The 16,390-nt window shown below is 41.5% G+C and overlaps 1 protein-coding gene across 1 annotated transcript in view; it reads left to right on the top strand.

Annotated features, from left to right (window-relative positions):
* The first annotated feature begins 1,954 nt into the window (after positions 1-1,954).
* Positions 1,955-16,390, top strand: part of UROC1 (urocanate hydratase 1) — a 34,144-nt gene continuing 19,708 nt past the window's right edge. The window contains exons 1-7 of the mRNA XM_057390275.1: positions 1,955-2,248; positions 7,945-8,075; positions 10,658-10,751; positions 11,198-11,257; positions 14,069-14,197; positions 14,868-14,929; positions 15,837-15,903. Coding sequence (XP_057246258.1) covers positions 2,123-2,248; positions 7,945-8,075; positions 10,658-10,751; positions 11,198-11,257; positions 14,069-14,197; positions 14,868-14,929; positions 15,837-15,903 — 669 coding nt within the window. The 5' untranslated portion in view covers positions 1,955-2,122. The remainder of the gene's footprint in view (positions 2,249-7,944; positions 8,076-10,657; positions 10,752-11,197; positions 11,258-14,068; positions 14,198-14,867; positions 14,930-15,836; positions 15,904-16,390) is intronic.

Raw genomic sequence — 16,390 nt, 5'->3', positions numbered from 1 at the left:
CGTCCGTGTGTCCCTGTGCGCGTCCGTGTGTCCCTGCGCGTCCGTGTGTCCCTGCGCGCGTCCGTGTGTCCCTGCGCGCGTCCGTGTGTCCCTGTGCGCGTCCGTGTGCGCGCAGGCGGGGGCGCGGGCGCGGTCACTGTCCCTGTCCCTGTCCCTGTCCCTGTCCCTGTCCCTGTCCCTGTCCCTGTCCCTGTCCCTGTCCCTGCAGCACCCTCTGCCAGCCCGGCCGGCAATGACACCTGCCCGGCACCCCCGGGCACTGCCCGAGGATCGCTCGGGGCCGGGGCCACACGCTCCGGGGTCACTCCACAGCCACAGGCCGGACAGCGAGGGGACTGCGGGCTGGTGGAACCCTGAACCGGGTTCGGTAACTCCAACACAAACCCAGGAACACRCAGAGACTCCAGCACGTAGCGATCAAGGGGGGAAAGTGTCCAGCCCTAGGAAAAAGAAACTTAATTCAGGGTGTGAGTCCCTACATTTCCATTCCTTCTTGATTCACGTTTCTGAGCAGTATAACGCTCTTAAATTCTGCCTAATGCCACAGGTTCAATGGGAGTCCAAATTCAATCAAGGTTATTCTTGTGCCCCGTGTATATAGAATCAGACCTTCAAGCGATTTGAAGACTCTAAGTCATACAAAGAAGAATAAGGAAAAATTTATTTCCCTTTGGAGTGGAAATGTTTATGTAAGGCAGGGCTATCTAGCTAGGTTTTGGGGCAGAATTTTCTGACTTTACCCTTCCTTTAAAAAAAAAAAAAAATTAATATGAAAACTCAATAGAATATTTTAAAATATTGAGACTATTTGTCTCCTTTTTGTCTTTGTCTTTTGTTTGAAAGCATCTAAAATACTGTATTACAAATTACAAAAAAAAAATCTGCTGTAAATGACAGTTTCCTTCAGAGGGTATGAGTCTGCTGTATGCTCAGCTCCCCTGGGATGCTCTGAGTTCTTTCAACTTGAGCATCTTCACTGGGATCTGGGGATGTGCAGGATGTCCTAGAGCTAAAGCAGATCTGACATTAATGAGAGGCTGTCATTTAATAATTGTGCTTTGTTGTCACTGCTTGTTGATTGCTGTCTTTGTGGGGAAATGCTGTRTTTTTTCATTCATAGGTTTTAGGCTCCTTTCTAACTGAAATGCTTTGCCCAGTTAGTTTCACCAGGCTTTGAATGTGGCACTTGTAGTTCAATGGATGTAATAAAGGTCAAGAAGCTGCTGTATAATTTAAACAACAAGCCAGAATGGAGAGCAAAGTTCACGTTGCACTGTTAAGTGGAAAATCAAAGTTAAGTACATTCATTTACCTGTGATGCCTGGATGGCAGTACCACAAGACTTTCTAATTTTTGACTGCAGGGTGTAAAAGTGACATAGACCTGAAAGCCATTATTATTCCCCCCAATTATTGCCTGTCTGGAGAGTTCCASTACCAGTGCTAATGAGTGCATTTCCAGTTCAAGGCTATGAAAATCCATTCATGCYGGTGAGCTGAGAGCAGAGAACACCTAAGGGGGAAATTTTGCATTTATGATGACCACTGCTGTTGTCTGGAAGATGAATTGATGAGATCTGAGGAACTGCCCGTACCACGAGGTGTCAAACAGAGAATGCCCATCTTAACTAACAGTGTGTATGAGGAGTGATGCAAACAATTCTCAACTTTCACTAGTTCCTAAAGTATAGGAACATAAATGTTTGATTCTTGCGGCCTCTGTCAGAGTTCATGCTGCAGACCATGACTCTCACTTGGACATTGGGGGATTCAGGTGACTGGGAAAGTGACTGAATTTTCTCAGGGGCTTAGCACAGCACCAGTTGACAAAGCACCCAGAGAATAAACGGCCACACTGTGAATCATTCATTTTGGGGGAGGAGGGAAGAACCAATGGCACAGCACGGACTAGGGAGGTGTGTCACCTGTCCCACCTGCCCTCTCTGCCTGACAGCCCCGGTTGCAAAAGCCAGGGGACAGTCTGTCCTCTTGGAGATTGCCCTGGAGTGGTGGTACATTTAAATCCTGCAGCAGCTTGTTTGGCTGGACCCTTCCCTGTACCTCCCACTCCTTGTACCTCTCTGGCCTGCCTTGCCTTTCCTTCTCCTGTTTCCTCAGCAGCCATGACCAGCCTGAAGGAAATCTGCCGTGGCCTTCCTCTAAACCCTTTGCCTGAAAACAAAGGCCGGAGAAAAGGAATACCCCATGCACCCGTGAGAACCCCCAATCTCACTGCTCAGGAGAAAAAGGTAACATGGGGTTTCACAGCACCTCATTTCTCTTCCTTTCTGGTAAAGGCAGCTTGGGGCAGCAAACCTGATTGCCTCAAGTGCTTCTCTGAGTGTGTCAAGTGTATTTTCTTGGTGTTTGAATTTGCTGTGTAATGGGACAAAGGACTGGAACCCCTTCTGCTCGTTTCCTTTCTTCTTCCTCCAGAATAATTAGGTTGATATGAGGGAGATTTGCTGCACAACAGCTTCTATGATTTCAATGGCTAAACAAGAGGCATTARAGTTCAATCCAGCACTGTTCCTTGGAGGTGAAATTTGGATTGCTGGTGCAAAATCACTGCATATGTATGGGAGTGAAAGCTAACCCCTCCAATACAAAAAACCTCAAAGGTGTTTAATCAGCATCATGGTAGCAGCTACGCATCTGTATATTTGCATAAAAATTCCAAAGTTGGTTTATTTTAGTCAGTAGTCTGGGCATCCTGCAATTTAGGTGAGTTTGTAGGGAGTTAATTATTTGTCTTTAGTTGCGTAATTATTTTCCTGTCTCTTTTTGTTTAAATAGAGTTCATACACACTAAAGTAATCGTTGCACTATTTCATGCTCAAGACTTTTAAAAAATCAGCAGCAGAAAATAATGGTCCGTGGGTGGAGATCCTTAGGAATTTGTGTGGGAGAGGATAAGGTGGGTTCCTTGGTTTGGAAGTCTGTGCTTCATCACACGTAATATCATTTATGCTGTGACACTCTGCTCAGAAACACAGAAGTTCTTCCCCAATAACAACTTGCACACAACTTCCTTGCCTTCGTGGGAGTTCCCCACTGGCATCAGCAGCCAAATTCTTTCAAAGTCCACTTCCACAAACAGAGAAGAGCCTAGTCAAAGGGTAGAAAGAGGAGCAGCTGTGAGATATCCAAAGAGGATTTACTTCAGTGTCAGAAGCATTCATGGCTGAGGCATTCTGYCTGTGCCTGGGACAGCTCAGACACATGGAAATGTGGCTTCTAAGTGTGCAGAAGAGGGCTGTGGTGATGGCTGTGAATAGACAAAGGAGTGGGGAGTGAGCTTCACTGCACATCAGGACATTGCCAACCATCTCTGATTCCTCACCTTTGCTAAATCACTGTTCCCCAGAAGTCTGATAGGGCAGGAAGGAGTCCATGTTTCTCTCAAAAGGGTGCCAAACCTTGCTCTCTAACTTGGGGAGAGGAAGGCAATGACAGAGTCCTCACTCCCTATATAGAAACTGGAACACTTTCCTGCCTCCTTTAGTTTTGGAGCAGTGGACTGATTTTCTGCCCTTGACTGACTGTGTAACACCCATCTCTTATCTCTCCATTTTACCTACTACATGTGACAAGAGGTCATGCCAGTTGGATATTTCATTAGACTGCTAAGATTTTAAAGCTTCCTTTATGATTTATTTTATGGTTAATCCTTCATCTTAACAAAATTAGAGGCTCAGCTGGTATTTGTTTCCTATCTGAAGGGTCAAATCTCTTTTTTAAGAGGTACTCCATGCTTAGAAAATCATGTAGACAGAAAGATCGTATGCCTACAAGGTTTTTTTTTAAGGCTTAGACAGGCTTCCAGATTTTGTTTAAAGTGTGTATTGCTGAGCATATTATGAGACTTGTCTTTATTTATGAATTTGTGTTCACTTTATAATTGAAATATTCAGAGGAAGCTTTGACAGAAGTGAAGTTAATAATGCTCGGCTGATTTCGTCTGGATTTGTCCCTCTCTTCGTATGCCTTCATTCCAGTTTTAGTTCTTGTTACAATAATAAGCCTTACCACTGCCAATGTTTTATTTTCCTGGGCCTTCTCTTGTGGTTATAATAGAAATCCTGTAAGTGAGATTTATAAAGAACTGTGTGTTTTGGGACTTGCTGAAGAAGTATCTAATTCTTCCTATCATACCAACTTTAATCTTCTTGGATAAATTGAGCCATATCTCAGAACTGATTCTGATTATATGTTTCCTGAGTTCTCTTCCTTCAGCATTCTTTGCCTGGGGCCTGAAACAGCCACATCCTCTCTCTTTCCCTCCCTCCACAGCTCAGGAAACCTTAGATTTCTGTTACTCAGCATCTGTATCTTGATGCAAATACCCTACAAAGAAACTACACTTAAATTCTCTGTGTGGTGTGTGCTTGGCAGCGCAGGGATGTCTCATGCTCTGTGCTCATTGACACTCAATAAGGCTGGAACAGCTTGGGAAAAACCCCTGCTTTGGGATGTCTGGGTGGTAAGGAACTTGGTTAAACTTTCACAGTTCATAGGGCATTTATGACAATGGCCAGTCAGAAATCTCTGTTTACTTCCCAGCTGAGCTGATTGAAACYGGGACCTCTGAGTAGAGTAATAAATGAATAATGATAAATGAAGAAATCTTGCTTGCTGCTTAGGGAATAGTGCCACCAAAGCTCCCGGGTCTGGATGTCATCAGGCAGAAAATGACTGGTGGGAGGGAAGCATCATCTTCTGTGGAAAAGGGGCAGAATTAAGAATGAAATCGTAGAGTTAAGCCAGTCACTTCCTCTCCTTGCACTTCTCTTTCCCTTGGTKAACAAGGAGACTGAAACCTTAATGTTTGAGTGTCTCAAGGGTCTGAAATTGCAAAGCCTGATGATCCATTTTAGAAAATGGAAATGAATTACATTGCTTCTGAAGTGGCTTCCTTCTGCTTTTCAACAAATGCCAATTAACAAAGCGGCTGGTTTACTTGATTTCTCTAGAGAACACCCCAGCAAAGAATTTTACAGCTGATTGATTGGAGCAGGATTTCATGGGCTCTCTTCACTATCTTTTGTTGGCATTGAGAGATCTAAATCTTGATTAAATAACAYCAGAATCACATTATAATATATAAATTCTAGGGAGTATAAAAAAGGACACCCTAATAGTGATCAGAGCTTAAACACAAGAACCAAATGTTAGATCCAGCTGACAGATTTAAGAGGAAGACTTTGCGTTTGCTTACATTGCACTGAGTTGAGTTATATCAATAACTCAGCAAATTCAGAGCAGATTTTTTTTCCAACAGCCTATCAGACTCAGGATTATAGCTGCAAATAATATTTTTAAGACACCAGTGAACTCTGGACCTGCTTTTTCAGAGGCACTGAGCGTGTGCAACTTAAGCTTCTGTCAGTGGAAGTTATGAAAAGGAAGAGCACCTAAATATCAAGTGCATAGAAATATTCAGAATGCAATGTGCCAGAGCTAAATCAATCCTCCTAAAAGGCTAGGATAATGTCTTTGGTGGTGCTTTAATGAAATGTATTCTCTTCCCACAAAAGCACAATGATCAGCCTATTTAAATTTGCTCCTTGAGTGTCTTTCTGAGGTTATTCAGTTTATGACTCAATACCGAATATGTAAAATTCTTCCTGAAGCACATGGCCACTGACCTTTCATAAAGCAGCCAGGTTTCATCTAAGCAATTTTGAGCACCCCAGCYCTTTTATTGAGAGGCTGTTTCACARTCTCTTACATTTAAATTATTCTCATTTCAAGACTACATTTTTACAGGTAATTCTCAGCTATTTATTCCTTTTCCAGTATTTCCCTGAAGCTTCTACTTGGTTTTACATTTTCCTGCAGATATTATGACCTTTATTCAGTTAAGCTAAACAAGCCCTAGTTTTTGCCCTGTTTTATAAAATCTCTGTTGTCTGYGCAAAGTGCTCTCCCCACATTTCATGGAACTTCAAGTTCATGTTTCATTAATGTTTGCATCATCAAAATTCAGGCTTCTGCTAATGTGTAACACTAATAGGATAGAGGCTCAGTGTAAGTGAATTTATTGGAAAGTCAAACCAGATTTTTTATTGCTTAAATTTTATGGTGAAGAAATAGATKTGCCCATCAGTTTCATTTTAATGCAAATAATAGATCAATCAAAGACTGTGGGTGATCCTTGCAAAAGATGGAGTTCTTATAGGCAGGTAAAATACCAATATTTGCCTCTTGATTTTATTTTTGCTTTAGAAATTTCGTTTATCTAGAACTCACTGTGATGGCTGCTTACCTCTGAGGCTGACTTTGGAAATCCCCATGTATTTTGTCATTGTGTGGATATAGCTGGGATTTTTGTGTTTATTAATAACATGCCCTTGAAAAATGACTGCTTATCTAACTGCAGAAGAATGAAGTGCTATTAGAAGATGGAATTTGCATTTTCTCATCTGGTAAATAGATTTTTCCCCTTGTCKTTCTCTCTGTGGAGCAGCAAATCTAATTTGTAGGATTTTACTGGTCTGATCCCCAGGTGAGGTTAATCAGCACAGCTTCACTAATCTTGGATCTGTATGCCTGCTCAGGAGCAAGTGTGCCAACAAAAGCCTGTTTCAATGTGAGGCATTTTAGATGTAGGGACATTGTTCCTTCAGTGTGCCTTAAGGGATGTGAGACCAGGGTGCTCAGGTGAAGGGGCTGGAGYGCTCAACATCAGAGCCAGACCATGGCCAGGCTGAATGAGGAGTTTTGTTGCTGAGCTGAGTGATCTGTGGAGCTTTTCAGCACTGCTTACCAGGGTGGATGGGGATGACTCTTCCACTGGCTGGTTCCAGATGGCCTTGTTCTGGATATCTGCATTACAGCCCACCCTTCACCCTCCAGGAGGTTCTCACTTTCATAACCGAGCTGCCAGTGCCAGGTGTCACAAACTCTCCAYTCAACCTCTCAAAAACTGAGCTGTTATCAGATTTGGAAGCAAACTGGATCCCTTCCTATCCTTTCCACAGCCAATAAAAATCGGCCTAWGGAAGATGTCAAATTCCATATGATTTGTGAATCTTTTCAACTGGAAGTCCTTTGGATGGTGTTGCCATTTGCCAGGGAGCTTTTCAAGATCTTTGCATGAAACTGGCTATTTAAAGATGACAAAAGCTTTGTTCTCATTATGGTTTTAATCAAATCAAACACAGAATACACAGACATGACTTAACAGGCTGTTACTAAAGATAGTGATTTATTTATGGACTCYTTCATCCAAAAGGACATATTGTACTTTCAAACCATGGCTGATGTCTTTGAAGGCAATAGGGAGTGTAAGCCACGTAGTGTCATCTGCAGAATTTAGCTGAGTGCCTAACAATCACTTTAGCTAATTTGGAAGTGATACATATAGCATCAATAAAATAATGTAACYCAACACCCTCTGCAATACATTAGGATGCTAAATGGAGTGAATCTTCAATAAAACYGAGCCCAAGAACATCATCATCTGGGAGAATGTCACATAACTCTGGGCTATCCCTTTTGGAATGGAAAATACAGTGGGCTCTTCAGTGTCTTGGAGTTTAGGGACTGAGTTTTAAGGATTTTTGAACAGTGTTTCTTTGGTAGWTCAGTGTCCCCAGCACTGTGAGAGAGAATTCTGATATTGAAGAGGCTGAGCACTACTTACCAAATCTCCAAGGTCTCTCCAGGCAGATTTGGGGAGGCAGGTGGAAAGGGGGTGGTTACCTGTTTACAGCAATTGAACCTACAAGGGAACATGCAGGTAGAAACACTTCAGTAGGGAAGCAGGATGAAGCTCCCCAGTGTGAGCTTAGCCTTTTGCATTGCACTGTCCTTGTAACAGTTTAGGCAGGCTTCCAGCTGAGCCTGGTTAAAGTTCAGGGCCACCCACTTACCTCCATTTCTCTTGCACCTTGTTTTTTTTTCTCTCCTGTTTATTTATTTTTCTTTTGTTTTTTGGCAGCTGGCTCTGCGCAATGCCTTGCGTTACTTCCCAGCTGAAATCCAGAAGAAGCTGGCGCTGGAATTTGCTGAAGAGCTCAGGCTGTATGGCCACATCTACATGTACAGATTCTGCCCAGATATTGAGATGAGGTAAGGACAGGATGGCTCACATCGTGTTTGGCCACCCTTTGCTTGCCATCTTTCACCACTGGAACTGRCCTGTAAATAGTGGCACTTCTACCACTCTCTGGTTGAAGTTCCCTTAACCTATTAATGACACTCATCATCTCACATTTTGGATGTTCTATGTAGTGCAGTGATTTCATTTCCAGGGAGGGCTGCTGCATGTTTTGGGGTGCTCCATGGGGCTGGCAGGGAAGCAGTGTGTTCCCTTCTGGAGAGGCTGTGCTGGGCCTGGGCAGTCTCACTGCTGGAAAGCTCAGCACCCTCAATGCAGGGGAAGGACTGAGGCAGGCTGTGCGTGTGGCAATGCCAGCYTTGTCACACACAGGGATCCCAAACACTCTGCCTCATGGCAAGGCTCAGCTCTCAGGGGCAGTCATTGCTCAGAGACCTCCAATGACAACCTTGACAGAAAACTTGCAATGGTTCTGAGCAGTGCCAGTCAAGTCCCAGCTGAACCAAGAAGACCAGGTGGGTGGCTGGTTGGGTTATCCATGCTCTCAGAGCAGAGGAAGCTCTCTGGGCTTTAGWAGAAAGGCAGAGCATTTTTTCCATTGGAACCTTTCAGTGACCCTGGTGTGTAATAGGCTGTGCCTGTTGGTCTTGGACCATCACTTCACTCTAGGGCTGTTGGGGCTAATGTTTGTGAWGCAGAACAGTTTCAGTGAGGGCTGCCAGGGGCTGGCTGCTTTTTTTAGACTGATTGATTCCTTTTTACATCAGCAGGGGCCTGGTTAATGTCCATACAGAAATCTGAATAAAGCAACTAGAAAGCATTCTGATTTCCACAGACATCCATGTTTCTATGCTGCCCATACTAGCCTGGGGTCAGCTTTTGYAGAATTCAGCTAAGGAGAGGAGAAGTGGAAGATTACCTGAAAGATTTTGCAGAGTTGGACTTCAGAGGACCCTTTACTAAACTACAGATGATGACACCTTCCAATTAGGCTTGGATGAGACAGTCCAGCAGCTTGTTTCCATCACTGTCATCAGTGATTCTTTGATAACTTCAAGTATTTTTCCTTTGTGACCATYTCACTGATCACTTTCTAATAGGTTATTGTAGTCTCAGAATGAGAAAATGTCTTTTGATCTCTRTAGTCTGAGGCAGTTTGATTTTTGTTGTGTGTGACCCAGGGACCACAGTTCCATTTAACAGCCATGTTCCTATGCCAGARCGCTCTGCTGATACCTGAAAGTTGGGTTTCTTATGTTCTGAGCAATATTATGTGTAAATATCTCATCTTGATGAATTGGTATCATTTCACAGAAATCCTCTCTTATCAAGTTTAGAAAAACAGAAATCCCTAATAAAAAAAGCTTTGTGGAAAAACTCAAAGCCTTTCCCTCCTGGTTTGGCAATGACTACAAGGCATTTGTTTTAGTATCCTGATGTAAAAAGCCAGGATAAAGCGCATGTGATCATGAGAGGAGCTCATTTGCTGAATCTGTAGAATATGCATCCCAGATCTTGGCTCATGAGCTGGACAGTGGATGTCCAATTTTTTTTTTTTTTTTTTTTTTTTGTAGTTGGCACACTTTAGCCTGACCTTTTCAGTGCAGCTTTCCCTGCACAAAGAGTCTTAACCATTAGGGATTTATGGTCCAATAAAAGGAAGATCATTTAGAAACAATGGCAAATGATCCCATCCCTCTTTAGGAATTTTCAGTATTGGTAATGGGGGTGTTGCTTACAGAAAAGGAAAGGAAAACTCTTGCTTGGTGTTTCTACTTCCTTTAGGTGTCACACCTTAGAGGCCTCAGCACAGTTRTACTAAAATCTGTGCAAACACAGCAAAGGAACTGTCCCTGCCCTGAATAGTTACAGAATAAATCCAAGAGTAGAAGTTTTAGAGCAATGTGAAACAGATGCTGGAGGAGAAGATAACAACAGGATGATTGCAGCAGGTGGCATTAAGGACATTAGTGCCAGGAAACCTGAGCTGGGATAACTTTGTGAATGTTTCCCCTACCTCACCTCTTAGCTTTGTGGATGAAATGCATCTTGGTAAAAAGTCCCATATTTCTCCTAATTAGTTCAGCTTTTGAGAGTTTCTGTGAGTCTGAAACTCAAGCTGAGTGTTTTTTAGATGGTATCTAAATAACAAGGGTGGATGGGCCTGCAGGCAGCTTCAGTGATGCTGTTTTCCTTGGCATTGCAGAACTTGGCTGCTTGGTCTGGCAATYGTGTTAGAGGCCATTTCCACCATCCCCCAAAAAAATTCAGTCAAAAAGCAATGAGAGTTCTTGCCCACCATATTTATCAATTGTGATTAAACAATTCAGCAGATGATGAGCTGGATGYACTTCACTGGTTTTACTTAGTTCTGATAATAGCTAAAACCTGATCTGCCTGTTAGGGTCCATATGTAGCTTCAGATCTGCACTTTCTTCCTTTTTTTTTAAACTCTTCCATCCTGAATAAAAGCCTGCAATTCAGACATGTTTGAGCAYCCATGGCATGCAGAGATATTTCTGTGGGGTGTGTTGTTCTGGTTACTCTTGTGGGTTGGAGTGTTTCTTCTGAATTTTTGTGCCTATCCTTTCAGAGCGTACCCCATAGGGGAATACCCCTGCAGGACCAAATCAGCTGCTGCCATCATGCTGATGATCATGAATAATCTGGAYCCCTCTGTGGCCCAGGTAAGGCACAGTAAAAGGAATCTGGATTCAGAGGGAAGCAGCAAATTGGCAAGATACTGCCTGTATGTGTTCTCACATAAATACTGAAAGATTTAGATGTACAGACACTGTGTACAGGARCTTAGTTTCTGTCTGAGACATAGAGCTCATCTCCTGATACATTGCTTCTATAATTTATGTTGAAAAATTAGTGCTGATGTTTCCTGTGCCTTTGGGAGCTTGTCCCAGTGACAATGTTACASTAACAAACACTTAATTTTGAAAAATAATATTAACTTCTTGTTCTTAACACTTTTATAATGTTATTTTCTGATTTCAAGAACATAAAGAGTTTTGATTCAATAAGCTCTAGAAAACATTTATTGCTGCTATGGCAAAAATAACTCAGAGATACAGTAAAAGGTTTGAGAAAAGTGCTTGCCTTAATGTTAAATTGTCTTTTTCAGTTTCCTCAGGAGCTTGTCACTTATGGAGGAAATGGGCAGGTCTTCAGCAACTGGGCTCAGGTAGGACATGGCTGGGTTTGCAACTTGTTTCACAGAGCCAGTTCCACCCTCTCCCACGCACATTCTGCTTCAGCAGTTTGGGATAATTCTTGGCAGTTGTYGCCTTAAAATACTCCAAAACATCCTGTTTGGATAGGGGAATGCTCAGTTATGAACTGCGTGGATGGAGAGAGCTTTATTTAGTGAGGAGAGCACAGACAGCCCAACAGAAATACTGAACATGTTACCATAAACACTCCAGGGTGTGTAGGATGATATAAACACCAGCTCTTTGTCTTTCTCTGATTCCTGTGTATGTGCCTGTGTATTTTACAGAGATAATTTTGGAGTTTAAATCTAGGAAACAAAAAAGTGTATCCTCTGTTTGTTTGTGGTAATTTTGCAACATTTTTCTACAAGTAGGGGAATAAAAAAAAAGGCTTGGATTTGAGAATGTGCAGTTCTTAGTCTTTTTCCAAGTAAATCAGATTAATATTTGTGTTAATATTTGTGCTAGCTGGCCAGTTCATGGTTCACTTTACTTTGAACATTAGCCCTTATCTTTCAAGAGTAATGGCAGGTGGGTAAAAGCCTCTCTGAAATCAGAGGATGCTTTAAATTGTGTTGTATGATCTCTGTTCTTTTATATTAAAGTCAATAAAGTCACTTTAAGTACTGCAAAATGCATGTGGGAAGCATTTTCAGGAGTTGTTTGGATCAGCAACATATTTAGAAYTCTGTTTGCAGTGTAGGACAGAATCAGCACAGGTGGGAAGCCTCATCCCCCTGCAGGGCAGCATCACTCCTGAAGGTTGGGAAGGTCTTGGTTTCTGATTCTGTAGCTGTAATTAGCTGAATCTGGCCTTTTGCTTATCAAAGAACCCGAGCAAAATGTGTGAATGAAGTTCCCAGTTCGGGGAGAGGAATGGATTCTTCGCTGGAGCATGGGACTGAGTGACCKGGGGGTTCTTCCCAGTTTGGCATTTCTCATTTGTGTTTAAAAAAATCCATGTTTCAGTTTCCTAATTGGGTAAACTTAATCTAGAAGTTAAATGGAATCTTTAGGCAGATTTTGAGGCAAAACTGTTCTGACTTTTTTTCAGAGAAAGGTGCGATGGCAACACTCACCATTTTTTATTTTGTGAATTAATTAATAAATGCCAGTTAACTCTTGCCTGCTAACTATTGGTGTTACAGCATTTCTGAGGTGAGCAGTGCCTGCAGTTTGTGTAGTGGCCTTCATTGGCTTGACATTCCTGAGGCAGATGCTGGGCTGCAAGGTGAGGTAGAAGTGCTGCCAAAGCCAGAAATATTCTTTTCTGTTGTTCTCATCCAAGYCAGTCCTATGACCTGCAGTTGATTCACAGCAGAACAAGCAAAACTTTTTTGTTTATGTTTACTTAGAGTAGCAATCACATGAATGATTCAGTTAACRCAGAACATTTTCTTCTGTTTGTAGCCTGAAAACAGCATTTTTTAAAAATGCATCATTTCAAAACTCCAAGTGAAAAGGTTCAGTTTGGTTTATATCATCCATGCAGACCTGTGCCTTCTTCTGGATAATTTCAAATGAAAGAACAGTGTCCAGAGCTAATTCCACAGGCCTGCAAACAACAGACCTGCTTTTTAAGCTAGGAAAGGCTTTTACTTCCTCCTTCCTAGTTATGCCTTTCAGTGCAAAAATATCTATCTTACAGCTTCTAGTTCTATTGGAATGTTTTTCCTAGGCTGCTGAAGAGTTGGGGCTTCAGCTAGATACCTGTTCTGTCTTAGGACCTTAATTCAATTATTCAACATTTTTCATAAAGTAAAATGTAAAAAAAACAAGACAGTAGCTTCACTAACCCTTCCCTGTTTAACTGATCTTGCAGCTTGGGGAATTGGCTGGGTTAGAAGGAACTGGCTTCAAATCTGTTGAGATCTGYACCATTTTTAATTCAGATAAAAGCCACAACCATGGGGCCAAAGTGCCCATGCTTGTTTGTCACTGATACTGCTGCCTCTTTGATCAGCAATTCTGGGAGGTTTATTTCCCTCAAAATTTTGTTTGTGTCTCTACAGAAATTCTAGTTTCAAGTAATTGTTGAATTCCAATATTGCATAAGTAAATTTCTCAAAGGCCTGGCTGTCACTGTGGAGTATAATGGGCTTTGCCACAGACAGTGATGGATTAGAGTTAAATTCAAGGTCAACTTAGATGGTCAAAGTGTATTTTTTGGCACTAATCAAAAGTAACTATTGAATTATGCAGCGAAAGCTGAGATATATTTGTATATTCCTGGGTGCATCAAGGATTTTCTWGTGTCCACAATGAAAGCTGAATTTTTCTCCTTGAGAAGAAATTAATCTCCTTGAGAAGATATTTATTTCATTTYAAAGTGCACATTGTAAAAACCATTTAGTGCACTAGAAGATACTGAATTTCAGGTTAGGATCAACAATAAGCATTAGTATTTAATCACTTCTATAGGGAAAATTTTGCAGTTTGGCTTTGGAAGGATTGCCAGAGAAGTGCCAAATCCAAATGGTTAATCTCAAGATAAAATTATAATGGCTTTAAAAGTGAAGGATATCTGGGGTTTGGAGTGGATAAATTATTCTGGAACTTGTCCAGACTTTTGTTAGTCAGTGGTTTATGTTTCCTGGTGAATGATTTCTCTTAAAGGACCTCATTAATATCAAGAATGTGTTGAGAGCTCTGTCTGTTATTCCATATGTGAATGCACCTCGTTATCTCCATAGCTGCCTTCCCTCTCCAACCTTAGCAGCTTCACAAAAAACCATAAATGTCAGATGCAAACAAACTCCCTCTTTTCCACACTTTCCTTSCAGTTCTGGTTGGTAATGCACTATTTGTCAGAGATGACAGAGGAGCAGACATTGGTGATGTACAGTGGGCATCCCCTGGGCCTCTTCCCCAGCCACCCRCGGGCTCCTCGTTTGATCATTACCAATGGCATGGTAGGTATTAGCACCTTGTTTCCTTTTTTCTCCTACTCTGTTTCATTTTCAAGTGATGGCTGTGTTAAAAYATGATTTGTACTATCTGAATTTATAACACACAGGAGAATCTGGGGTCCAAATTCATTTATTCCAGCACAGTCACCTCACATGTGCTGATCTGCAGTGATGGAGGAAACAACATTCTCTAAAAAAAAAAAAAAAAAAAAAAAAAAAAAAAACAAACCTCTTTTCTGAGTCTGAGACACTTTCTTTCCCAAAACAGTTCAGCTAGGCTCAGTTTGGAAGATTTAAAAGCTTTCATTAAGTGAACACGCTTATTAATCAGAGACTCGGATATCTGGACTGCTTTGCTTGGAAGACAAGGTGGACAAGTGAAAATACTGGTTCATTACCARTCTTTTGAGCCATTCAATGCCTCCCTCCCTGCAGGTTAGTTTTGTGGCTGGAGAACTGCTCTCCTTAAAACTTGCATAGCAGTCACAGTGCCAGGAAGATCAGACATTTTTTTTTCTAATACTAGAATACATGAAACAAAACACCTGAATTCCTCCTCCTGTTTCTGCTGCTTTTGTGTGTGTAACCATAGTTGAAGAAACTTAGGCTGTTAAAAAGACYGGCTTAAACCACTAAGTTGCTTATATGGATTATATTTTGGTTGTTTTCTTAGGTTATTCCCAATTATTCCTCCAGAGATGAATATGAGAAGATGTTTGCTTTGGGCGTAACAATGTAAGAAGATAGTTCACTATTAAAATATATCAAATACTTGACTAAAATATAATTCAGACATCAAACAGTGACTGGTTAAAATTTCTAATGCAGATGGATTTCAACTGTGCTGCATAAAGCCCTGATGCTGCAAAGCATTAATGCACACTTAAGTGGAATTWCTTCAGAGTTTGAATTATGTTTAGCCACATATATAAGCATGTAATTGAGGTCTGCTAGGAATTATTATTAGGTTTGTGTGTGAGGCTTGGCTGAACAATAGCCTAGAGCCTTAATCATAAACCACTTAAAGCACTTGCTAGTTCTAATTTGCAGTGGTTATTTTGCAGTCTATGGAAAACATAAGTTATAGAACATTCTTTCACACTAAGAGAAACTTTGAAGTAGAAAGTAATCCTTTTAAAATTATTCTTTACATATTCTTCTGCTGTTGATGAGTAYAGGATTATTATTCTTTTGAGTACCATGGAGAGAGTAAATTAAAACAGCCAGAGAGTTGTCCCACTTCTCTGGGAATTTAATACAAATGTGGTCAACCATTTTGGGCTAAAAACTTCGAAAGTGGCTGTGTGTCTGAGAAACAGAAGTGCAGCCGAAAACCAATGACATAAAGATTCCTATGAGGTGAAAAGGAGTGCCCGTGTGTCCCAGTCACTGTGCTAAATGCCAAGACAACTTTACACTCAGGTTTTGATCCATGTGTTTTTTAATTCAATTTAATGAGTTAAACACTCCTCCAAAAATATCTCGGGCCATTGCTAATGTTAAAACTCCAAGTTGAGAATTTGATAACAGCAAACTTTTTAACAATAAATTGAAGCACAGTGTTTTTTTGTTATGCTGGACAAGTACAGGATTCATTTCAGCTGAGTAATGAGTGTCTCACCATGTTCCTTGCTGTCCCCAGGTATGGTCAGATGACTGCAGGGAGCTACTGCTACATTGGGCCTCAGGGAATAGTCCACGGGACCGTGGTAAGGAGCTGGGGAAAGGTGTCTGTCAGTACCTTTTGGAGGAGGGTTTCCCCACACTGGCTGGTGATGGGAGTGGGTTGGATTGCTGTGAGAGGATCTTCTGGATACTAAAGAAATTCTCATTGCCCATTCCATAAAAAAAAAAAAAAATTATATGTCTTCACTTGGATGCATCTATCCAGAACCCAGTCTTGAAGGGATTTGCAGTCAAAGTCTCAATCTGAGCTCATATTTAGCTACAATGTGTGAAGTATGAATTGTCCAAATATGTTATACAAAAACACTGTCCTGGCTGTTTTCCTTAGCTGTCCCTTGCAGCCACCCTTAAGTCTCYGTACCCCAAGAGCAGCATGTTGGGAACCACTGATTATTCTATTTCATGGTGAGAGAAATGAGCATAATGAGGACAGATGGTTTCACAACATCGTTTTGTAACATATTTCCTTCTGAAAGGATTAAAATGTTTCATGGTGCTGATGACCCCAGA

Source organism: Malurus melanocephalus, unplaced genomic scaffold, assembly GCF_030028575.1.
Source record: "Malurus melanocephalus ecotype Western Australia unplaced genomic scaffold, MMel_1.1 scaffold_24, whole genome shotgun sequence".
Classification (NCBI taxonomy): domain Eukaryota; kingdom Metazoa; phylum Chordata; class Aves; order Passeriformes; family Maluridae; genus Malurus; species Malurus melanocephalus.
Note: the sequence above shows the minus strand (reverse complement) of the source record. Positions and strands in the feature narration are given on the sequence as shown.